Here is a 26,173-nt window from a genome sequence, read left to right on the forward strand (position 1 = left end):
GACTGTTAGTAGGCTGTTATTAGTGTCTTTTCTTTGTTAAGTTGTAACATCTTTCCTCTTATTCTCTCTTCTACTGTTTTTTTTAATATATAAATGTTCCCTCTTCTCCTACTGTTTCACTCTTCTATTCTTCCTCTTCCATTCTAGATGGTATCAGAGCAGATGTAACAGTGGTTTGGGGTTCCAGTAGATCTCTCTTTCTCTTCTCCTTCTCTGTTTTCTCTGGAAAAGACTGAAACTTCCCAAATATGAAAAGGATCTGATTGGGTAAGGCTTTTTTGCTATTCTTTGTTCCCCTTTTGGTCATAGGACTGCTAGGATAACTGTTTGGGTGTTTCTCTCATATCCCTAGATGGTCTTTTCAGTTTGTGAAAGGGTAGCTCTCAGTTTTTTTTCCAGTTGTGTGGTCTGAGATCCATTCGGCTGTGTGGTGTGTCTTGTTTTATGGATCTCACACTGAGTTCCAACCTAAGTGATATGAGTAGTGCTGTATTTGATTTTTTTTTTTTATCAGCAAAAATCTTTCATTAATAACAGAGATTAAGATATGATAGATAAAGCAGAGGAATAAACTGCAATCTCCAGCAATCAGTTACAATTCTGCCCAATACAATGAAGATCTATTTTCCCCTTGTTTTGCTAGGGTATCTGCCATCCCATCTGCATCCCTCTTGACCCAACCAAACTGAGAGTTGAACTTCCTTGCAAGTGCTAATTTCTCTGAAAATAAATTTGAGCTTCCAAGGTACTGATGTGATGTTTTTGGCCCAAGAGATGACCAAAAGTGAGTCTCCTTCAATTTCTAAGTCTGTTGTTCCTATCTGCTCCTCCATCTTTAGACCTTGAAGTAGAGCTAGAGATTCAGCCTGTATTGAGTCACCATAACCTATTGGTCCTGAGTAGAGTGTCACCACCACACCCAGATGATTTCTAAACACACCCCCAATGCCTGCCCTTCCAGGGTTGCCAAGAGAACTCCCATCAAAGTTCAGTTTTAGTTTGTTCAGTGCCGGTGGCTTCCATTCCATGCTTACAAGAACTTTGGGTACATCTGTTTGTGCTACTTCGGCCCAATTTCTTAGTATCTCATTCGTGGAGTAGTTTCTGAACATCTCCATGGTCTTCACCCAATGTGCAGTTCTGATTTTTATGGCTTTAATAACTTCCTCCTTTGTTTTGCTTTTTCCTGAAAAGATTCTTAGGTTTCTTTCCTCCCATATAGTCCATACTGTAACTGCTCTCACTGCCTTCCATATGCATTTTCCCCTTTTCTTCTGTTGACACAGGAAAGAAAGGCTGAAAAGACACATTCTGTGGGGGAGACCATCTGCATCTAAAGAGAGAACAAACAGCATTCCAAATACCAGAAGCAAAAGAGCAGGATAATAGTAAGTGGGTTAGAATTTCGCCACATCCCAAACAAAGGACACACGCACACGAGGAGAGAGGCAATTGTTTGGCCTCCTTTTCTGTAGCACATCACAAGTGCTTACCTTCCTTAGGAAGACTTCCCAACAGAAAGCTTGTACTTTTGGAGGGATCGGTTTAGACCATATTTCTCTCACTGGGAAGTTCACCCCCATAGGATCAATATTAGTGAGAAAATCAAAGAAAGATGCACAGCAAATCAAAGAAAGTTGGGGACCAAACTCTACAATCAGCTATAGATTGATCCAAGTAGACCCTCTCAAGTGTTTAAACTATCAGTGCTGTATTTGATGTTTGAAGTGTCTTTTTTCCTTGAAGATCAAACTGTAGGCACTATATAACCTGTGAGATTCGGCTGAAGGGTTTTTTCTTTCATTTTTTGGATTGGTGATGTTTGAAGTTGTTTTCTACTACTGGAAGGAGTTCTTTGTCTTCCGGTTCCTAGAAGTGTGCCATTGACAGACAAACAGGCCTGTCTTCTCTTGTTGGTGCTGTTTTTATCTTCTGGTACAAGTTTTTGTGTGGTTATTATGTTTGTTGTTTTTGGGCAATGTCTACTGATGATTCCGCCATATCTGAAGTCACTGAAGATCAGAATATGGTCAGTCCAGGGGCTGAAAGTTGGGGTTTCCCTGTTGATATTACTGTCCATGATGGACTGAATTATCTAGAGTGGTTGAAAAGTGTTAAACTGTATGTGGGCTCAGGAGGAAAGCTTGGATATCTGTTTGGTGATGTCCCTCAATCCAAGGAGACTGGTACAGCTTCTGATAAGTGGGATGAAGACAATTATTTGATTATGTCTTGGCTCATGACCTCTATTCACCCTAGCTTGAGGAAGAAGTTTGCATGGGCTGATACAGCATAGGAAATTTGGATCAAGGTAAGGGTATTTTTTCCGAGCAGACACAATTTGGGATCAAGGTAAGGGTACTTGTAAACAAGGGGAGAAAGTTTGTCGTCCTGCTATTCTTCCCTTACCTCAATGTGGGAGGAATTTGATAATTATTATCAAACTGTTGACTGGAAGAATGAATCAGATGCAAAAGAGTACAGGAAACTTGTGAATCAGTAGCGAGTAATTGCCTTCTTGGCTCGCCTTATTCCTAGTTATGAGCCAATTCAAGTTCAAATTTTAGGGAGTAAGGATCTCGCACCACTTCAAGAAGTGTGCTCTCCAGTTCAGCCTGAGGAAAGTAGGAGGATAGTAATGAATCCTCCAGAGGGGGAGCAGTAGGTTGCTCTCTTGGCCAAGGGAGGTGATGGAAATAGAAAGGGTGGTGTAAGGATGAAGATGACTAGAGAAGTTGACAAATATAAGTTAAAATGTACTCATTGTGGTAGACTCAGGCATACCATAGAGACATGTTGGGACCTGAAAGGCAAGCAGAAAAACTCAGTCCTTCCAAAAGAAGCAACCACAACATTCTGGGAAGAATTTTGTAACATGTCTTTTCATTGTGCTAACCCCATATCAGGGGTGTATGTGCATTGGGCCCGTATCAAGGTGTATCAGGGTGTATAGGACCTATATCGGCTGATACAATATGGGTTTCCTGTAGGCAAAAATCAAATTAAAAACGTTTGAGAAAAAAGGCTTCTAACTCTCTACAAAAGCCTTCTTTCTCTACCAAACTCACCACATCATCCCTACACATTCTTGGATTGTAAAATCTTTTAAACAAAAACCAAAAACAACCTCCTCAACGTTTTTCAAGTTTATTTTCAATTTTTTTCAAAATTTTCAAAAATAAACATTTTTTCAATTTATTTGATAATATGTTACAATATTTTGTGTTTTTTAATGCTTGGAAATGCTTCTATATATATTGATATACTCTCCTTATGCTGAAAATCCTATCTTTTTTGTGCTTTAAATAGATCCATTTAATTTTTTGAAGAAAATTTAGAAAAATATAAAATAACAACAAAAAATAAAATTTTATATTTTTGGTGTAATCTGCACATGAAGAACAATAGTGACATAGATCTATGGGTGATCTACCATATCCATAGATCCATTGAAATTTCTTGTAAAATATTCATTGCTTAAAATTTTTTTGAATAAAAAATATTAATTTTTTTCATTTAGTATGAAGAAATTTCTGTAATTTCTGTGAAACAAAATATATTCTCCTAATTTTTAATTCATAGATCTATTGAAATTTATTGTAAAATATTATTTTTTTATAATTTTTAGAATAAACACATTTATTTTTTTCGAATTTTTAGTGTGATCTAACCATAATGTTTACCATGTTGCAAATCTACGGATCATCTATCACATTCATAAAGTTATTTTTCTGTTACATTTTTATTTTTTTTAATTTTTGTTATAATTTTTGGAATAAAAAATAAAATAATTGTTTGAATAAGAAATAAATAATTGTTTAAAAAAATATATAAAGTGTTTCATTAAATAATTCTTAGGCTTATATTTTGTAGTTAGAACCTTAGTAGAGAATACTCTTTTGTTCTTGTATGTTGATTATGGTATATTTTTTCATAAAAATCACTAAAGTATGTGATTTTTATGTATAAATAGCACATTTAAGCCTTATATTTAATGTAATTGATATACTTTTATGATTTACTGGAGTCTCTATAGTGTTTCCAGCATTTCTATGTGTATCTTAATTTTTCGTCCACATCCATGCATATATCCCGATACGTCTCTTAAATTTGTCTTTCGATAGACTTGGCATTTCCAATAATTTGAACCTTGTTTCAGCATATTGTTTACTTTCAAGAAGAGACAAAGTTAGGCTAGCTAATGGTTCTCACACCACCATTTACTGGCCAAGGTACTGTACCCTTACAAAATGGGGTTCTCCTACATTCGGTCTATCATATTCCCAAATTTCTTACCAACCTTTTATCTATTAGTTGCATAACCAAATCCTTGAGTTGCAGGTTAACTTTTTTTTCTAATCAAATTCCTTTTAAAACACCGAATACAACAGAGGTGATAAGATATCACCAAAGAGCAAAAACACTCCCATATACCCAAAATAAACCAAAAGAACCCACAGATTACAAACAGGAAAAACCCAACCAAAACAGAGCAAATTACCCTGAACATACCCAAAACAGATCTCCAACGAAACCGACAGCAACAGGCGACCGACATCAAAAACCCCCCTTCAATCTTCATCCATGAGAATATCCTCCTGGTCTGAAACATCCTCATCCCATCCCTTGTTTTTTCTTCAATTTTTCTTCCTTTTTTTCTTTTTTCAAATTCCTCGAAGGCCCTCCTAGCAAACCCCTCACACCCCCCAAGAAACACACAGGCCCTGACTTTTCCCAATCATAACCTCTCTCTACACAGAGTTTTGGAGGGCTACACCGCCTGAATCTCCATTAATACTATCAGTACTTTGCAGCAACCTGTTTGCACCCGAGTCAGGCTCGACACCAGTCAGTTCGCTGTCCTAATGTTCCTTTGTTTGTCTGAAGGGGTACAGAAGACTGAATTTGCTTCAGTGCCTCCCTATGATCTGTACCGTATGTCCCGTTGCCTCTCACTCTATTCCCCCTGTACACCCATTTGTATTTTTTTGTAGGTCCTGCCCCCACCAAGCCGAGCTTTAGCCTTGAAAAAATCTTCATTGCATGTACGAATTTATGGTTTCTCAAATTACATAACTTATTGGTCATCTTGTTAGTCTGTTCCTCCTCAAGATTGCTCCCTCTTCCCAAATCGATGCCCACCTTCCAACCTTACCTCCTTGTAAAGCACACTATCCTATCCTCTACAAGGTTTTCACCCCTTCAGGGGATCCTTCACCGGCTGACACTTCTTTTCTTGTAACCTCACCTTCATTTTCCAGCACAACATCGGCACTAACATTTCTTTTCCTAATTGTCTCCTCCCCTAGAAATTCTGGTGTCATCAAATCTGATTTTCTGGAATCACATCTAGCCTTTAGAGGCATCACAACTGAAACCCTGGGCTTGGAGGAACCACAAATCCCGTCAAGATCCTTACTGACCTGAGGAAGATGCCCGGCATCACCGCTCACTGGAGAATATGGGCAGTCATCAAAAGTTGTACCTGTTCTACCTACTATCCTCTTCCTACCATTTTTGTCAAACTTGGCAATCACCCAGATACATCATTCTCATTTTCTTTCTCTGGCCACATGAAATTCTTGTTAACCCACTCCTTTCAAAATTTGGTCTGCTAAGCCCTGTATACTTTCTCCTGCCAACTTTCCTTCTCTTGAACTGATTTTCCTCCCTGCCCTTGTGCTCTTTGGTGTTGCAGGCTGGAACTTCTTTCAAGATTTCTTTTGAGCGAGACAGAGTCGTCAAGGAATTACCCTGTTCAGAGGTAGCCAATGGAGGTTGTACGCCACAAGCCCTTAGTGCGTCTTCAGTTCCTGAGAGAGTTCCACCCTGTGTTTTCTTCATTTCCTTCAACTTCATTACCACCTCCCGTTATGCCTGAAGATTCACATCAACCTTCTAGAATCTCCATACAGACCTTTGCTTGCTCCCATCACTACAGTGGTTAAACAGCCAACAACAAATCTTCAATCAAATACCTTATTTCCAACATCTCTCCTTTCTGAGTTTGATTTCATCTACCTTCATGAACTTTTTTTATGAGTGGCTGTGGATCCAAGCTTCAGATCCAGTTTCCTGGGCTCTGATACGAGCAATATGGTCAAGAAACAAGAAGAAAACCAAAGCAAAGCACCAGAAAAGCAGCCCCAAGTTAGAATAAGAAGAAAGATTGAGTAGGAGAAGAAGATTAGAAGAATACAACCTTAAGGTTTATCAACAGATAAAAGCAGAAGTTCAGAAACAGAAAGAGAATTCTTCCTCAAGAAAATGTTCAAAGCTTCTCAGAATGAGACATCAATTGCATGATTTACATGGTAGTGTTGTCATAGATATTTCATCCAAACACTTCTTTTCACATTTAATAAAATTGTAATTTACTGTAACTAATCAAAAAAAATTACTTACAGTGACAATGGACAAGCTCAAATCTACTATTCTCAAACCCTACTAAGAATAGATAATAGCCACCTTTTTTCTAATTTAGACCATAACAAGAATAACCAAAACCCATGTCTATAATACTAACAGAACTTGAAAGGACTCATTACTTTTTCTAAGTTCCACATAATATCGACTTAAATACCACTGATAATACAGAAAGCATATATACCACTAAAACAAGGTTTATTTCATATTAAATAGATCATCCTACACAAATACAGGAGCTAGAAAATAGAAACTAACTTCCTCACCACTATTCTCTTCTTCAGACCCGCCAGACATTTCAAAAGCATAGTCTTCCTCTTCCTCGGTATCACTTCTACCTTCTTCTTCTTTTTTTCTTCACACAATGGATGAACAAATCAACTCAGAAATCATTTGTTTAACTCTTCAATGGATTATTCTCTAAGAAACAAAAGGAACTTAAGCAACAAACTAGCAAAAGGATTTACAAGTTCCACAATAACAGAACATCAATTATAATTACTTTAAATTGTGGAATCAGAAAACATAAGCACTTCTCCTCAATACAGGAAACAACTCATTAAGATAAGAAAAATACAAGTAAATATATAATTGTAGTAAACATTCTTAAACCAACTAACTCCAAATTTGGATGCAGAACATCTAATGTATCAACAGAAAGGGAAAAATAGAATATGATCCCAATATTGGATGTGAAACATTTTTATTGAGTAATAAGATGTTATTAAAAAGAAAAGGAAAAAAATAGAAGAAAGCAGCATTTGGGAAACCAGTCACCAAAATCTTTTAGACCTCCAAAATCATTTGAACATAATTTCTGCTCTAAAACAAGAGAACTCTTTTCAAAAAGGAGATTCTTCTTCCGATTTTACCCCTCTTGTTTGCCCTTCTCTTGATTCTCGACCCTCTTTTAAAGTTTACCACTAACCTATTTAAACGGTGAACTCTTTTCACACCTCGCTCCTTGTCACCAACTGGTGACAGTCCGTTCCCCTTCTAATCGCCCCCTCCCCCTTTTAAAACAATCTCCTCCTGCTGGTCCTCCAAGTGTCCCTTTTCCGAGAAAACTATACATGGAGGGCGCATCTCCTCCAGATCCTTTCTCGAGGAGTTAAAAGGCTTCTCAGAAGCGATCCCCTGTAAAAAAGCTTCTTCAGTTCACAACTACAAAATTACCTTTTACCCCCACCCCCCACCCCCCGCTTTTCCCACGTCTCCCCTCTCTCTTCCTCTTGTCCTTCCAACTCCCTGACCTTTTGCTTTCCATCATCTTCCTCCTCCCGATTTGCATTCTCAGGTTCATCTAGCATCCTAATTTCCTATGCAGGGTAATCTAACTCCTGGATTCGATCAGGCAAGACCATTGAATCCTCCTGAATCCAACAAACAGGATGCATCCTTTAATAACCAACCTCAAGTCGTACCACTATCCAGCAAAGTTTAATGCCATACTCAGGGGGGTAAGATGTATGTTCTCTGCCTCGACCAAAATTCTTGCTGCTGCCAAGTTTTTAAGCTTAAATATTTGGGCATCCACTCTTCTAAAGCAACAGCAAGCATTTCCGATAGCACGAAAAGCATTTAGATTCCATTCATGGAGTGGAATCTCTAGGACATTAATCCAGACAAGATTCTTGCTACCAACTTCTCTAATTGCCCCACTAACGGATTCCATCTACCCAACCTGAGCTCCGACGACCTGAACATTGAAATTTCTCTACCCAGAATTTCGTTTGCCTCCTCCTTGCTACGGAAGATGAAGAGAAAGAAACCGCATTTAACTTTCTCACCTGGATGACCTTTCAATTTCGTCCTACATTTCATCTGCTTCTGTCTTTAGTTTGTATTTATCTTTGATCTGGTGAGGTCGCAACTTGTGCTTCTCTAAGGGCTACTTGTAATGATTTTAATCTCTTGATTTTCTTTATTTATTTATTTTTTGATAAGTAACCACAATTAAAATTCCTTGCTTTTAATAAATTAATCATTTAACACAAAAAAAGAGATATAATCACACAAAAGGCATGGAAAATCATAGCTAAGCTGCATATCAGCATCAATACTTAACCTTCCATAAAACATAACAAACTCTCCCAAATTATCAATGCACATATACGAGTGAAACCTACAATTGAATGAGGAGAGGCATCGAATGAGGAAGGAGACAAGTGGGATGAAGCGTTTGAAGGGGAAGATTGATGTGTTTCTCAGTCAGGGAGGTTTTTGTGATTTTTCTTTTGTTTCTTCATGTGTTTGTAGCATGACTTTTTTCAATGTGCGTGAATTGGTTGTTCTTGTTCTGTTGCTTTCTTCTCTCGGGTGATTTCTCATCACCTTCCTATTGTGCTTTCTTTTTGTTTTTTTTTTTTTTTTTTTGATAAGTGCTTTCTTTTTGTTTTAATGAATCTATACTTTATTTATCAAAGAAAGAATAAAAAGTAATGTTGTAAGGCTGACTTAATTGTTACTTTATAGCTGCTGTTAGTAGACTGTTGGACAGTTACAGTTACTTGTTTTTTCTTCTTTTTTCTTATTGTTCTGATTCTAGGATATGCCACCAGGGGCATACTTGTAATTTCTGATTCTTTTATGAAGTTAACATAAATAGAAAACTGGCGGCAGCCAGTAGTGACTTTTTCCTCTCAACCGTACCTCTCTCTCTCTCTCTCTCTCTCCCCCCCCAATCCCCACGAATCACCACATGGTATCAGAGCAGGTTTTCTGGGTTGAAAAAGGCCTACGATCCCTCCTGCCCTATATTTAAAAAAAAGTGTTTGGACGTGGCTGTTTCTGCAGAAACCCTAGCAGTTTCTGGCGGCAGCTTTTGTAATTTCTTTTTCTTGGTCGTAATAGCAAGAAAACCATAGTCGGAGAAGGGTGATGCTGGTGCAGACTCCTCTGTTCGATGCTGTGAAGCCAAATTCAGATTAGCACCTTCGTACAAAGTGCTGAACAGGTGTGTTTTTTGTTTTAGTTAGTCTCAGACTTCTTTGGCCGATGGTGTGTAGGGCTCATGCCTTGATTATATAGTTATCTGTTTGGACGCTGGATGGTTAGAGTGTGTGAACTACAGTCAGACTGATTGTAATTTCTGTATTGGTGGTGCTGAACTGATTACCGGACTGGTTTATTGTTCTGTTTGGACGTTGTGTTGACTGAACCCCTTGTTCTCAGCAGTATTCCCTTTGTTCTCAGCAGTATTTAATGTTCTTTTGCTCACATTCGAAGAGTAAACCCTGAGTTGCTCACATTCTGATTGTGGCGGCAGTGTTGTTGGGTGGTATTTGGACTGGTTTTCAGTAGTATTCGATGGCAAGTCATGAATTAACTTCATCGGGGGCTACACCAACCCGCAGCACAGCGGGTATGGAAGGTGAAAACATGGTTTTTCCCATGCCAATTACCCCTTTAAACGATCTGAACTACCTGGAGTGGGCTAAGAGTGTAAAACTCTATGTAACGGCAAGGGGTAAAGCTGGTTACATCAATGGAAAGGTGAAAGAACCCAAGGGTGATACGGCTGAACATGATAGGTGGGACCAAGAAAACAGTATGGTGATGTCTTGGCTCCTCGCAGCCATGGAACCTGATGTGAAAAAGAATTTTATGTGGGTAGACACCGCTAGTGAGATCTGGGAACAGGTCGGAACTACCTATTCTGAGCAAAGGCATTACGCCAAGATTTACCAGTTGCAAGCTGAATCCTCAACATGTAAGTAGGGAAACCGTAGCTTGTCTTCATACTATTCAGCCCTTACCTCCATATGGAAGGAATTGGACCATTATCAAGCCATAGAGTGGAAGCACGATGATGATGCTAAGGCCTACAGGAAGCTGGTCTCTCAGCAACGGGTGTTTGCTTTCTTGTTGGGACTGAACCCTACATATGAACCATTGAGGGTGCAGATTCTAGGAAGCAAAGAGTTGCCTATGGTTCACGAGGTAATACTCCCTTGTCCAATCTGAAGAAAGCAGGGGTAATGTGATGGATACAGCTGAGAGGGAGCAACAAGTTGCCTTGCTGCAATGAATAATAGCTCCATGGGAAAGAAAAGTGACCCTAAGAAGGCGGATGATAAAGATAAGTTGTTCTGTACCCACTGTGACATACACAGGACACTTGTGGGGACATCCACGAGAAACCCAAGTGAGCAGCAAAGAATCAAGAACAGGGTAAAGGTCATCTGAAGAAAATGAGCACAGCACATGTGGAAACCCAAGATACTCAAGGTGCCAGTAATACCCGAGACCACCCTAATAAGTCTGACCCCAAGGAGGATATAATGAATTCCTTCAGAGAGCACTTGGAATCTTATGGTAGGGCCTTGCGGCAAATGGACAGCTCAGTCACTGGTACTCCCTCTACTTCAGGTAATATGGCTTCTGCGTTCCATGTCACTCCCACAGATTCCCCTTGGATCATTGACTCAGGGGCCTCCAACCACATGACCGGTAAGCCTAACTTGCTTCAGTCTTATAGCCTTTTGTCAGAAAGGGATAGAGTGAGACTTGCAAATGGCTCTTTTTCTTCCATTGCAGGCCAATGATCAATATCCCTTCCCCATGGCCTTAACCTGAATTGTGTATTGCATGTCCCTCAGCTTCCCATAAACTTGATTTCAATTAGTAGCATTACAAGCTCCTTGAATTGTAATGTGACCTTTTTTGCTAACTCGTGTGTTTTTCAGGATCTAACTTCTGGGAGGACGATTGGTAGAGGAAGCCTAGTGGATGGTCTCTACATGCTCGACAACAAAGCTAGTCTCTCGGTGTCATCCTCAAAGTCGCATAGTCAGTCAAATAAGAGTCAATTTTTTTTTGTGGCATAGTCGTTTAGGTCATGTTTCTTTCGAAATAATAAAACCTTTGTTTCCAGTTTTATTTAAGTCATGTTCAATATCAGAGTTCATGTGTCAAACGTGTCAGTTGAGCAAACAATGTAGAACAACTTTTCCCTTAAGTAATAAAAGATCAAATGTTCCTTTTCATGTTGTGTATTCTTATGTATGGGGGCCTACAAATGTAATCTATGAGGGCGAATATAAGTATTTTATTACATTGATCGATGATTACTCTCGCTATACATGGGTAATTCCTATGCGTAGCAGAGACAAAGTTCCAAAGATAGTGAAAGACTTCCAAAGGATGGTGTTTACGCAGTTCCATGTGGAATTATAGATCTTCCAATCTGATAATGAAAAAGATTACTTCCATGGGGAGCTCAATGAGTTCTTCGCCTCCCACGGATCTATTCATAGGAGCTCATGCGCCAGAACACTACAACAAAATGGTGTTGCAGAAAGGAAAAACAAACACCTTCTTGAGGTATCCCGCGGGATGATGTTACACATGAATGTCCCAAAAAGGTTTTGGGTGGATGCTATACTTGCAGTTGCGTATGTCATCAACTTTAAGCACAAGGCAGATGGAACAATTAAAAGGTACAAAGCAAGATTAGTAGCCAAAGGGTACACACAAGTATACGGGGTTGACTATGATGAGACTTTTGCCCTAGTGGCTAAGATGAACTCAATTAGGGTTCTCCTATCCTTAGCTGCTAATCTTGACTAGGAATTGCATCAACTGGACATAAAGAATGCTTTCCTGAATGGTGACTTAGAAGAAGAGGTATACATGATTCAACCTCCTAGATTCTGTGCCAAGGGAAGTGAAAATAAGGTGTGCAAGCCACGAAGGTCTCTCTATGGCTTAAAACAGTCTCCCAGAGCCTAATTCAGTAAGTTTCACATGGTAGTTCAAGAGATGGGATTCAAACAATGTCAGTCTGATCACACACTCTTTGTGAAGAGATGTCAGGAACAGGTTGTTGTATTGATAGTGTATGCAGACGATATCATCATTATAGGAAATTGGAGCTTAGAGATACAAAACTTGAAACAATTCCTTGCATCTAAATTTGAAGTGAAAGATCTAGGCCTCCTGAAGTATTTCCTTGGGATTGAAGTTGCCTGCTTAGAAAAGGGTATATTTGTCTCTCAAAGGAAATACACCCTTGATTTATTACGGGATACGGGTAAGTTAGGTGCAAGGCCGGCAGATACTCCTATGGATGTGGACCACAATCTAGGTGACTGTGTTGGTGAACCTCTGAAAGATGTGAAGTAGTTCCAAAGGTTAGTGGGAAAGTTGATTTATCTGTCCATGACCCATCCAGACATTGCCTATTCCGTTGGGGTCCTGAGCAAGTTTATGCACTCTCCTAAGAAACCACACGTGGAGGCAGTAGAGAGAGTCCTTAGACTTGAAGAAATATCCAGGAACAGACCTACTATTCAGTAAACACAATCACCTAAAGGTGGAAGTCTTTATAGATGTTGATTGGGCATGAGTTGTGGATGATAGAAAGTCCACTAGTGGGTATTGCACATTTGTGGGAGGAAATCTAGTGACCAGGGAGAGCAAGAAGCAAAGTGTGGTAGCAAGATCAAGTGTCGAAGCTGAATATAGAGCTATGGCACATGGGGTGGCTGAAGTCCTTTGGCTAAAGAACCTTCTAGGGGAGTTTGGAGTTGTTGTTCATAGTCCTATGCCCCCGTACTGTGACAACAAGGCTGCAATAAACATCACCAACAACCCAGTCCTACATGAGAGGACCAAGCACATTGAGGTGGATAAACACTTCATAAGGGAGAAACTGGAAAAAAGGGAAATTTGCATCTCTTATGTCAACTCCAAGGAACAGAGGGGCTTCCATGCTCGCGACACAAAGAGTTGTGACAAGCTGGGCTTGATAGACATCTTCAGCCCAACTTGAGGGGGAGTGTTGTAAGGCTGACTTAATTGTTACTTTATAGTTGTTGTTAGTAGGCTGTTGGACAGTTACAGTTACTTGTTTTTTCTTCTTTTTTCTTATTGTTCTGATTCTAGGATATGCCGCCAGGGGACTACTTGTAATTTTTTATTCTTTTATGAAGTTAATATAAATAGAAAACTGGCAGCAACCAGTAGTGACTTTTTCCTCTCAACCGTACCTCTCTCTTTCTCACTCTCTCTCTCTCTCCCAATCCCCACGAATCACCACAAGATGTGCATAACAAACCTACAGAGTTTAAGGAATATAAACCATACATATCAAAGGTTAAAGAAAGGAACAAATACACTTATAAGAGCAAGACCATTACCTCCTCTTATACACATTTGCAAGAGATTCACTTCCCAACCCCAACGTCATTAATAAGTTATCATACACCGAAGGCTCCTTATAAACTAATACGCTTTCAGATGTTGTGCTCTTCCAATGATCCTCAGAGGAATTTCCTGCATTAAAATAAAAATAACTCAACTCTTGAAAGGAAGCATCTTTTAATATGGCTGTGTTCATTAATTCAACTTCTAAGTATCATTTGCTTAGAGTTAAACTTTACAATTTGTATACTTTAATATTAAAATTAAACACCCAACCAACCCATTTTGATGTCTGTTGATTCTACTCAGTGTTCCAGGCCCCAAATCATACCATAGTAGGAAAACCCAGCAGGATGAAATATTCATCCTAAATAAACCCACTAAGTGGTTGAACATGCCAAGTTGTAGGTATCACTTGGCCAAATTTAGTTTTTCAAAAGAACCCTAAAATAATGTATAATGCTGCAGTCTTGGTTCATATAAAAATATGATGGTTCCCAAACTAGCGGTTTCTACCGGTTTGGTTAAGATTCAAATCTAAATCAAAACTTTTCGAAGGAATCTAATCCAAATATAAATAAGAAATTTATGGATCTAACCATTAATTAAATTTTAAGACACAAGAAAGAAATTTCTTAATTAACATTCTCTTTCTTCAATACTTACTTTAATTTAGTTTTCTCCATCTAAGTTACTATATTCCAAATTTTTTATTTGTTGGATTAAGAGAAAGAGAAAGAGAGAACAGGAGGGTTTAGTCGAACTGATTAGTCTCCCATTCAGTCGACCCCCTTGTGTTTATTAGGTTCTAATTACACTTACAAAGACTAAACTGCCCTCACTTAAGTGTGGGGCAGAGTACTCTAATAAAACAGCCACATAAGCAAAGTACTTAACTGACATAAGATTACTAAATTACCCCTATTCGGCTCACTCTAACAGTTTCGTACACATTAAAATCATCTAAGGTGATGACTAATACTGCCAAGACTATAAGAACCAAAATGAATTTTCATTGACCTTGAATCTCAAGGAGGTTTCAAATTTTAGGAATAAAAAAGCCACATGCTTGCAAGAGAGATGTATCATACCTGAGGAACTTGGTGATGAGCTATGAGCAACATTATTTTCAATACGCTGATTCTTCCTCGTATCCTTGCTTGTGTTAGTTTTCTCAGGTGTCTTAGGTCTCATATGCCCTGAGTAAAATAAATAAACAAATAAAACTTCATTACCAAACTGAACGACAAATCTTTTGACAAAATATTTATACGAAGTAAGATTCAGTCCTCTATTTTGTTTATTCTCAGAAAAAGGATTAAATAACAAATAAAATAAGAAATAAATTAAAAGTGTGGATGAGAAATTGGTGGGTGTAGACTGGTCCACACAACACCACTGTGGCAGGGACCAGTCTACACCACACCACAGTCCACAAATGTTCTGAACTGTAGACAGACTGTGTGGACTGGTCCAGTCCACACCCACAGTGGTGTTCTGTAGGCGTGGTGCGGACCAGTCCACACCACACTTTTTGATTCCACGTATCTTATATGAAGTTTGTAGAGAACACTGATGTGGGCCCCACGGATGTGGGCCCCACTGTGTTCGTATGACAGCATGTGTAACTTTTATTAATGTTAGTGTTAGTTGGTAGTCAGCTTGTTATTTCAGTTTGTTATTTATTTTAGTCTTTTATTTGTTTCATTTGCCATGTAAGTATTAAGGGCAGTTCTGTCCTTTCCTTCATGTAGTGAACGTAACCTGAAAATACTAAGAGAGTGGCGGCGGCAGAATCATTCAATCTGTCCCTCCTTTCAAAACCCTTGTGCACTTCTGCTTCTACTTCTTCCTTCTCCCTCTTCCTTCTATATTTCTTCAATCCGAAATCAATTGGGATTCAAAACTGATTGTAGTCTATCACTGTTGCTACTTCCCCTCCTTTTTCGGATGACCTTGACCTCCCTATTGCGGTCCGTAAAGGGAAACGGCGCTGCACCACATCCACAGCTCACTGCATTTCCCAGTTTCTATCCTATGATCGCCTGTCTCCCTCTTACAGGTCCTATCTCACTTCCATTACTGATATCCCTATTCCCAGAACAGTGCAAGAAGCCTTATCAGTTCCAGAGTGGAAAGATGCAATGAAAGTTGAAATTGATGCCCTTTTGAAAAATAACACTTGGGAGCTAGTTGACCTACCCAAAGGAAGGAAACCAATTGGATGTAGATGGGTATTTACTTAGAAACATAATGTTGATGGCTCCATTGAAAAGTACAAAGCCCAGTTGGTTGCCAAGGGGTTCACTCAGACTTATGGCATAGACTACTTGGAGACCTTTGCCCCAGTAGCCAAGATGACCACCATTCGAGTTCTATTAGCCCTTGCAACAAGTTGATCTTGGCCCTTGTTCCAAATGGACGTTAAAAATGCTTTTCTGAATGGAGACTTACAGGAAGAGGTCTACATGCAGTTGCCCCCTGGATTCTATGATACAGAGACAAATAAGAAGGTTTGCTAACTAAATAAGGCATTGTATGGATTAAAGCAGTCCCCTAGAGCTTGGTTTGATAGATTCAGACTAGCCCTTGGAAAATTTGATTATGTACAGGCCCAATCAAATCATACACTGTTCATTCAAAAGGTAGACTCTTCTTTGACCCTGCTTGCTGTATATGTGGATGATATTGTAGTGATAGGGAATAACAGTAGTGAGATTGAGTCCCTCAAACAGCTCATTCATCAAGAGTTTGAGGTGAAAGATCTTGGTGCATTGCGATATCTTTTGGGTATTGGGGTTGCTAGATCTAAACAGGGGATCTTTATCTCTCAAAGGAAATATGTTCTAGATCTGTTGGCGGAAATTGGAAAGTTAGGTGTCAAGCCTGCCAATACACCCATTGAACAGAATCACAAGATCGGTGCAGAGGGTGAGGAGCCTCTTGAAGACAAAGTTATGTTCCAACGGTTGGTTGGAAAGCTCCTATATCCTTGCCTCACTCGGCCAGATATCAGTTATGCAGTCAGTGTTGTCAGCCAATACATGCGTTCCCCTAGAACTACTCATCTTCTTGCAGCAGAGAGGATATTAGCATACTTGAAGAGATGCCCAGGTAGAGGTATACTGTTCAAGAACAATAATCACATGAAGGTGGAGGTCTATATAGATGTTGATTGGGATGGGAGTGCTGATGACAGGAGGTCTACCTCTGGATATTGTGCCCTTGTGGGAGGTAACCTTGTCTCTTGGAAGAGTAAGAAACAAAGTATTGTTTCCCGCTCTAGTGCCGAAGCTGAATACAGGTCAATGGCTAACGGAGTGGCTGAAATCCTATGGCTGAAATCACTACTTGAAGAGTTGGGTATTGACTATGAGAAGCCCTTGATGCTGTATTGTGATAATCAAACGGCTATTAATATAGCCCACAATTTGGTGCAGCATGACAGAACTAAGCATATCAAAGTTGATCGACATTTTGTCAGAGAAAGGGTCTCATCACAAGAAGTGTGTCTCCCGTATATCACCTCCAACATGTAGCTCGCAGATCTTCTCACCAAGGTTGTACCAAGGAAGAAGTTAGAGGCAGACCTATTCAAGTTGGGAATGATAAATATCTATTCCCAACTTGTGGGGGAGTGTAGAGAACACCGATGTGGGCCCCACGGCTGTGGTCCCCATTGTGTTCGTATGACAGCATGTGTAACTTTTATTAGTCATGTCAGTGTTAGTTGATAGTCAACTTGTTATTTATTTTAGTCTTTTATTTGTTTTATTTTCCATGTAAGTATTAAGGGCAGTTCTGTCCTTTCCTTCATGTAGTGAACATAACCTATAAATACTAAGAGAGTGGCAGCGGCAGAATCATTCAATCTATCCCTCCTTTCAAAACCCTTGTGCACTTCTGCTTCTGCTTCTTCTTCTTCTTCCTTCTCCCTCTTCCTTCTATCTTTCCTCAATCCGAAATCAGTTGGGATTCAAGACTGATTGTAGTCTTGATTGACTACTAAGTTTATGAAGTATCTACACAGTTTATCATAAATGTCTAATTTTACAATTTATATGATAAACAAATTGGAAAAAAGGTTGTGTCAATTGATTATTAACCAAAAATATCAATTTCTACAAAAATGGTAATAAATTAGTTTAAAAATTAAAAATTATTTATATGATAAACAAAAATGGTAACCAAAAATATCAATTTCTGCAAGCATAGCATCAAAATATTGGTCCACTAGTTTCCCAAATTGGTGTATGGATAAACCACCAACATTACAATTAGTACTTAGACAAAAATAATAGAACCACCATTTTAAGACAGATAAGAAGAAGATTGCAAAGTATGTTGCACTCACAAAAGAAGAGTGCAAATAATAGAACCACCATGAAGTCCTGCGTGTTGATGATGGGTTGTATAATCACTGTGTGGTGCTACTTGAGCAACATCTTCAATTGGGAGTGTTACCCAATTAATTGGGTTTTAGTAAAGCAGAAACTTCATTCTTTTTGGGTGGACCCGAAAAACTCGTTACTTATGTACCTTTATGCCCTTTGGTCCACAAACAATATCAAGTGCTATGAAACACAGACAGAGGCATAATGCTTGAATTAATAGGCCTGAAAAACTTTCTAGACCATGTTGGCTCATGTTTGGGCCCCATCTCTCCTTTGGTTTACAGTATCAGGACCTTTCACCAAGCAGCCGCCTGATTATTGCACTAGTTTGGGAGATTTCCTTTTAATTAAGCTACAATACAACTGAACCAGACCTGATACGACCCGTCTCACATATCAATGGGTCAGGTTTGGGTCATGTTTGGCATGGGGTTGGTACAACTGAACCAGACCTAGCTGAACAAAGATGCAATACCAAACCTGATATGACCCATCTCACATATAGAACATCCATTTTCAACCAAGGTTATACATACAAGCATTGGCACAGGTCCACCTCAACCTGATCTGACCTGATTAAGGCTAACATGACCCAAACCCAATAGGTTAGGGTCAATGCAGATTTACCACTTAATCCATCCCTAATTGCAATGCCCAACAAAAATCTCTACTATGATCACAAGGATTCAAGTAAAGCTGTCGATAAAGAACATGTGTTTTCTAAGCCATTACCTAGAGTTTTGGAATTCCATGAAAGCACAAAGGATCCTATACTATCTACCGAAAGATGGAAACTAGTAGGGAAGGTTACTTCTACACATGGACTTCTATGTATTGTTAGATGGTGAAAGTGATCTTGGTGATAAGTCTATGAAAACCCATTCTGAGTGGGAGTTTGTATGAACAGCTCACCTTTTAAGAACATCTACAGCAGCCATCTGCATATTTACAATCACTTTGTTTTAGCTATAACTTGAGAGATAATCAGTACTTGCCAAAAATTCTTGCTGACCATGCCTATTGAATGGATCCACCTCTTCATGCACAGGCAGGGAAAAGGATCTTGGTTACCAGATTTCTTGTAAAAGATTGTTTATCCTTCCAACATACATGTGTTGGGAAACTTGCTCTTTTGGCATTCTTGTAAAAGAATGTAATCTTTGAAGATTCTTTCATTATTCAAATCTTAATATTAATTCATCAATTTTATATGTATTAATCCTTCTAGAATGTAGCCTGACACAAGCTCTTTATGACGGTGTCCAAATAGATAATAAGAGCAAGTTTCTATTGACTATGGAGATGTTACACATTAGTATTACACATTCCATGACATGTATATATATTGCCCAGGTTTGCAGTAGTGCAGTGTCACAGTGTAGGAATCCTCAAACTGCAGTGAGCAACATTCTTCAAGAGTTAACTGCAATTTGATACAGGGGAAACCTACTTTCTAGATTTCTAGCATATAAGACATGTTAACATGACAAATATACTGACAGGTATAGATGAGTTACAGGAGGGTCAGAAAGGGAATGCATGAGACTGAGAAAAGACATAGGATTCACAAGCAAGGAATATTGCCCTGGATATTGGATTTTCTAGCCAATCCAACATGATTGGAACAAGGTCTTTTTCTGAGTTGAAACCAAAAAAAATAGAATAAGCATGCAATAACAGAAGCAGATCTTCGAGTTCCATGCTGAAACTGTTTCACTAACAACAACAACAGAAGCAAATCTGTTTCACTAACAAATCTTCAAGTTCCATGATAAACTCTACGTATCCAAACAACAAAAGCAACAACAAAGAAATGACCCAAAAAGATCACTAACAAATCTTCGAGTTCCATGTTTCACTCTGTGTTTTTCACTAATAAAAAAACCAACAAAAAGATGCATACTGGCAGTGGAGAGCTTCAGTGGACCCCTTTGCGGCGGAGCACAGCAGCAGAGAACTTCGGCAGTGGAGACCCAGGTTCAACGGTAAAATGATGTAGGGTTAGAAGGGTGCATGTGAAGCATGATATCAAAAAATGAACTGTGGACCGACCCCTTCCACGAGAAAATGCCGTTGCCGATAATTTGGGGTGTGGACAGGGCCAGCCCACGACATAGTGTGGACAGGTCCCATCCACGACCAACCGAACAGCGAGTTCACCCCATGGCGTGGACCGAAATGGTCCATCCACGAGATGAACACGCTACCAAACACCACCTAAGTAAAATTGCATGGTTATCCCTTGCTAAATAGGCATACCATAACAACTTAACAATAAAAGGCAATCTATTTTTCTTTTAAGGACCCCCAAAAAAAATTACAGTCAAGAAAGTGGATGAGAGGTCATCTAGACTGAAACATGTAAGAGTAGACAGCCCTGCTCTCAACACGCCAATTGCAGAATTGATAACCACCTCCTGGATTCGAGTTCTGCTCAAAAAGTCTACTATTCCTTTCAAACCATATTGTCCTCAACACTGCTAGGGGAACCACATCCCAGCAAGCTCTCCCTTTCTTGGACATTCCTTGCATCCTCCACCCTGCTAACAGGTCCTTCACAAAGTTCTGGAAGCACCCAACAGTTGGAACAAAACTTCTAAAATGATTCCAGACTTTAAAATAAAACTACAAAATAGGAACAGATGATTCACAATTTCCTTATCGGCATTGCAGAGGGAGCAATCCATGTTTGCTAGATTAGCTCCTTCCCTGACCAGCAGATCCTCAGGCTATGTTTGGTTTGAAGGAAAAGGTAGGGAAAAGGCTCTTAGTGACTCTTGGAAGATAAGTGTGTTTGTCTTCCTCCTGTAAATTTTCTACTGATGATTTAATGAAAGTGTTATTGATCAAAAAAAAAAAAGAAAAGGTAGAGAAAAGAAGGGAAATGTAGGGAAACCTATACAAGATTTGTAAAGGTTTCCCTACTTTTTCCTTCAAACCAAACACAGCCTTAGTTAAGCATTTTTCCTAGGACACTACCCAGGCAAAAACTTTCACTTTTGAGGGAGTTGATTTTCCCAAATTGCTCTATGAATTGATTGAGAATACCCCTGACATGGACCATCTGCCTTAAATCTTAGCCATTCACATTGACTTGCTGGGATGCCTTGGCCTCTGCTTTGAAAGCTATCCATACTGTTTTGCCTATCTTCATTGAGTGAGTCAGGTATGATTGCTATTCAGTGTCCAAAATTCTCTTTTGCAAGGACCTTTGAGTGGGTGACTCTACTCTTAAAGATGCTTCCCCCTCTATTTACTCCTTACCTTTGTTTAAACATGACCCTACATCTTTTACCTTTGTTCTAAAGGGTGCCATGGAACTTGGGTCTTAGAAATGGGTTAAGAGAGGCCGAGTGTTCCCTTGTATCCGAGTTGCTGCTTATCCTTGATTCAGTTGTGGTAATTCCTTCTCTTCCTAATGAAAGAATCTGGATTCCTGACCCCAAAGGCTCTTTCTCTTGTGCCTCCTTCCTTCAGTCCCTGGTTGCTTGTGCTCCCTTTGGATCTTCCTTTCCAGTGAGGTTTGGTGCAAACCAATTCCCTTAATAATAGAGGCTTTCTGTTTTTTTTTTATCAAAAATAGAGGCTTTCTGTTGGGAGGTCTTTTGTGGAAAAATCAACACTCTGAATTTTCTATAAAAGAGAAGAAAAAATGCTTTTTCATCCCCGAATTGGTGCACGCTTTGCAAAGCAAATGGTGAGACAGCCTATCACATCTTTATTCCTACTATTTTGTTACCTCTATTTGGGAGTGGTTTTGATCTTTTCGGGTGCAGGTGAACTCTACCTTTTTTTAATCAGCAACACAGAAAAGATTTCATTAACCATGAGAGAAACAAGATTACAACAAGAAGCTGTGAAAAGAACCAGCTATGGAAGCTGTCCCAAATCAGTACTATATTTGAGCCCAAAACATATGTGTTCTATGTACCCCTTGCTTGGCTAAGCTATCTGCCAAACTATTAGCAGTCCTCACCCATTTCACTCAAATTAACATGTTCTGTGACAACCATTTGAATTTTCTAAATTCATTCCTCACATGCCATGCCACCCCTTCCCCTTTTACCAGCCACTTAACCACAGTTTCAGAATCTCCCTCAATAATCAGCCTACTAATACCCAGTTCTTTTGCCTTCTAAACCCCAAAAAATGCAGCCAAAAACTCTGATCTTACCACATCGCCCTGCTCCACATGGCCAGAATATAAAGCAATTATGTTCCCCTCTTCATCCCTAATGACTCCCCCAATACCTGAGGGTCCAGGGTTACCCAGACAGCTCCCATCAAAATTCAGTTCCTTCCAACCATTTATTCGGGGACACCAAACCTCAAAAGGTCTTTGTCTTGTAGTTGAGGATGCAACAATGATACCCTAAGCTCTGAAGAAATCTTCAGTCTTGAAATCCAAAAACAGCTTCAAACTTTTTGCCCAATGTGCTACTCTCAATGTTATAGTTTCAAACTTATAGGCAGGTGGACTCTACCTACAATCTTAATTAGTTTGCTTGCAGGTGGAACCTTTAATTGGCCAAGGAAAAGAGGAAGAACTTTTGTGGAGATGCACTAAGGCTTCCATGTTATGGATAGTCTGGGAAGAAAGAAATGCAAGACTTTTCAAGGAAGAGAAGAGATCAATAGAAACAATCCTAGAATGTATTCTTTAAAGGGTGATTCATTAGGTCAAGTCCTTGGATTTGTTCTCACCTTTTTCCTTTGATAAGAGTCATAAGACATAAGAAGGTATTGATGGGAAGTAGCTTCTTCATCTATAAGAAAATCTAGAACAGTTAAGAGTTGGGAACCTCTCCAGAAAGCTTCATAAAACTCAATTTTGATGGGAGCTGTCTCAGTAACCCAGGCCCCTCAAGTATATGAAGGGTTTTCAGGGATAAAGATGGAATCGTTTTAGCTCTATCTCGGGTCCTAGTAGTCAAGGAGACTCCACTAGAGTTGAACTATCCGCTGTTCTATGTGAGGCGCAATTGATAGAGTAGTAGATCAAGACTGTAATCAGTCTTGAATCGTAATAGGTTTTAGGTTTACAAAATAGAAGAAAAGTGAGAGAAAGTAGAGAGAATAGAAGAGAAACAGGAGAACACAAGTGGTTGAAAGGAGGAAGAGATTCTAACAGGTCTTCCGCCGCCACTTTCTTATTATTTATAGGTTATGTTTAGTACACAATGGAAAGGACACATCTGCCCTTAGTACTTACATAATAAATAAAGTAAATAAAAGCTGAAATAAATAATATCTGAATTAACAAACTGACTCAAACTGACACTAGTATAACTGAAACAAATAACTACACATGCTGTCCTACAAACACAGTGGGGACCACTGCAGTGGGGCCCACATCAGTGTTCTCTACAGATAGAAAGACTAAATCTTAGAAGATTGGTGGTTGAAGGGTTGAAGGGAACTCTCAAGTGATGATGACTGAAGTGGTGAAGTGGTGAAGAAGACCAAGTGGTTATTAAGGGGAATGACAGTTTGTTCTCATGGGGTTCCTAGGGATGCTAATGTGGGATAGCTGATTCATTAGCTAAGCAGGGGGTTGTTAGGGAATAATTATTTTGGGCTCAATTGTATTAACTGTTTTTATCTTTTAGGGGTAGTCCTTTTTTTTATAAATATTTTTAGGGGTACTCATACCCCACTTGTTCATCTCTGTACATTTTTGTTCATATTAATGAAATGATATCTGTTAACTATCAAAAAAAATGCCACACACTACCTATGAGTTGATATGACTGAAACATCTCCTTCAGGAGATTGGTATTCCTATAGCTAAACCTATAAAGCTATTTTATGACAATCAAGCTACAATACAAATTGTCTCCAATCCAGTTTTCCATGAGAGGATGAAACATATAGAAGGTGACAAATGGCAAAATAGTTACACCATATGTCAAATTAGAAGACCAATTAGCATCTCTTTAGTAAGAACTTGAGCCAAACTAGAACAGTCTTTATTTATAACAAGCTGGAGTTCTATGATATATATGCTCCAGCCTCCAGCTTGAAGGTGGAGATTAAATCTAGTCGGCAAGGGTATAGCTGTTCTTTGTTAATTCCTATTAGGTTGTTTTGTTCTTTCTTTTATGTCACATAAATAAGGATAGTCTTTTAATTTCAGTTTATGATTATGAAATAAAACACATGGGAGCTCAGATCATTTTCTCCCAACTGAAAAACCTTTTTCTTTTCCCTTCTTCTCCTCTTCTCCCACTTTCTTCTTCATAACATACCTATTCTCACGCTATTTCTGCACTCTTTTATTGTTGCTTATCAAATAAAAAACAATATACAAGGAGTTCATTCTCTAAGCAGCATTGCCTAGTCTACTTATACCAAGAAAAAGATTCATCCCAAGTTTGTGCAGAAACATAAATCCAAGGCAACAATTGAATCAAATAACTTATGAATAACAAAAAACAGATAAAAATGGAACTAAAGTCTCAGACAGTTTTCACAAGAGCAAGTGAATTGTGACTACCTCTTTTTCTTCCGTATCGTTTTCCCATTGGTTTTCACTACTTTAGGGATGCGTACTAGAGATGCAATTGGCTGGATGAACCTTTTTCTATGTTGTGGCAGCTTAACCCTTATTTGGCATCGATTCTGAGCTTCTGATTTTCAGAACGACCCCTTCTAGAATAAATTCTCCCTGTGTCACGGCAGCTGGTCCCGTTGCTACACTTCCCCATATACATAACTAGCATCAGATAATCAGCCAAAACCAAAACAACAGCTCATGGCATATGATATAATATGGAGAATGATAGTATGACATAGCAGCACTTGTTCAACAATAATAAGATAAAAATCTTATTACAAATCAAAATTTTATTACAAAAATGAAGTTCATTCTCACTGTTCGTCGATAGTAGCTGAATTGGTGCTAAAGCGGGATTAGAGAGGTTGTCAAGTTATCAAAGATTATAGAAAAACTAAATTGTTTTTAATCCATGGCAAACTGATATTAGCCAACAGGAAAAAGAGAGAGAAGAAGAAAAGGAAGAAGAACATGTCACATTCCTACAATTTCTCGCTAGTCACAGTCACCAAACTCGAGAGAACAACAACGAGAGAATGGTGAGGCCATTGCAAGCCCCTAATGACAATAGTGGCAGTGAGTTGTAAGAACAAAACCATACACTACATAGACCCTAACACCCACTTCCAAACACAGATTATTAATCAAGAATATCCGACCATACCGTCCTGATGAGGATGGGGTCACAGGAAGCGTTAACCTGCCAATAAAAATTGGACACATTGAAATTTTGAGTCATTGATAACATTAACGGGTATTCAGCAATTAGTTGAAAAAAACCAAAAAACCCTCCCATTTCGAGTAGGTCTGCCAATGATACCGGGAAATCTGAACCCGATCCGACATCCAATCCGATCATCTCAGATTTGGATGTGACCCCATCTGATCCTATTAAAATCTAAATCTGATTATATTATATTATCTATTAATTTTAACAAATAAATTTTATATAATTATATTTAAAATTGCAAAAATATATTGTATATATTATATTATATGATATATATAATAAATTTAGTATGTTATATTTATATTAATTTATTATATATAAAAGTTGAAAATTATTTTTTAAATTTTTCTGCTATTTTGTAAATTTAAAGTGAATCGGATTAAATCTGAGTACATTAGAATTCGAATTCGAATCCAAATCCGAATCTTTAAATCCAATCGGATTTTGGATCAGATTCAGATGTAGGCTACCAATAATCGGATTGGATGCGGATTTTGTTGCATCCAATCTGATTACAACCCTAATTTTGAGTTCTCCTCTCTTCCGAGCCCTAACCCAAAGACTTGGAAAGTCACCTTCCCAAGAAGATTACCGGTTACGTAGAGCTTCAGACATTGAATTCGCATACCCAGCTAGACCAGACATGATGATCTTTATAGGCTTCTCTTTGCACTTGTCCACTATGTATACAATTAAATTTACCCTGATGTAAGCTTCCCACACCTCATCTTTTACCATAATAGTCCTGGTTCTGTAATCATAACCAAATCCAGTTTGGGTCAGCAACACTTTGAAATCCCTGTATACTATCCTCAACTTGTTGAACTTGTTTTTGAATGGGAGGTTTGTGTAATCATTTCCAGTCCTATTCATAAACTCCTTCCTGATCTCTGACCAACCAACCTTGCTAAATGCGGTTGT

General features: G+C 38.8%; 1 protein-coding gene across 6 annotated transcripts in view; it reads right to left on the reverse strand.

Moving 5' to 3' along the window:
- The window catches only part of NOF1 (U3 small nucleolar RNA-associated protein), a 114,912-nt gene that overhangs the window by 83,033 nt on the left and 5,706 nt on the right, over positions 1 to 26,173 (reverse strand). For 4 of the 6 annotated variants that reach the window (XM_088959283.1, XM_088959281.1, XM_088959282.1 and 1 more), the window contains 4 exons: positions 24,463 to 24,659; positions 14,664 to 14,771; positions 13,569 to 13,704; positions 6,693 to 6,781 (listed from right to left, as the gene is read on the reverse strand). In XM_088959283.1, coding sequence (XP_088815409.1) covers positions 6,693 to 6,781; positions 13,569 to 13,704; positions 14,664 to 14,771; positions 24,463 to 24,490 — 361 coding nt within the window. In that variant the 5' untranslated portion in view covers positions 24,491 to 24,659. Of the gene's footprint in view, positions 1 to 6,692; positions 6,782 to 13,568; positions 13,705 to 14,663; positions 14,772 to 24,462; positions 24,665 to 26,173 lie in introns of all 6 variants that reach the window. The other 2 variants (XM_088959280.1, XM_088959284.1) reach the window with 2 other exon arrangements.

The sequence above is a fragment of the Nelumbo lutea genome, chromosome 8 (genome assembly GCF_056320005.1).
Source record: "Nelumbo lutea isolate HS-2025 chromosome 8, American lotus-T2T, whole genome shotgun sequence".
Lineage (NCBI taxonomy): Eukaryota > Viridiplantae > Streptophyta > Magnoliopsida > Proteales > Nelumbonaceae > Nelumbo > Nelumbo lutea.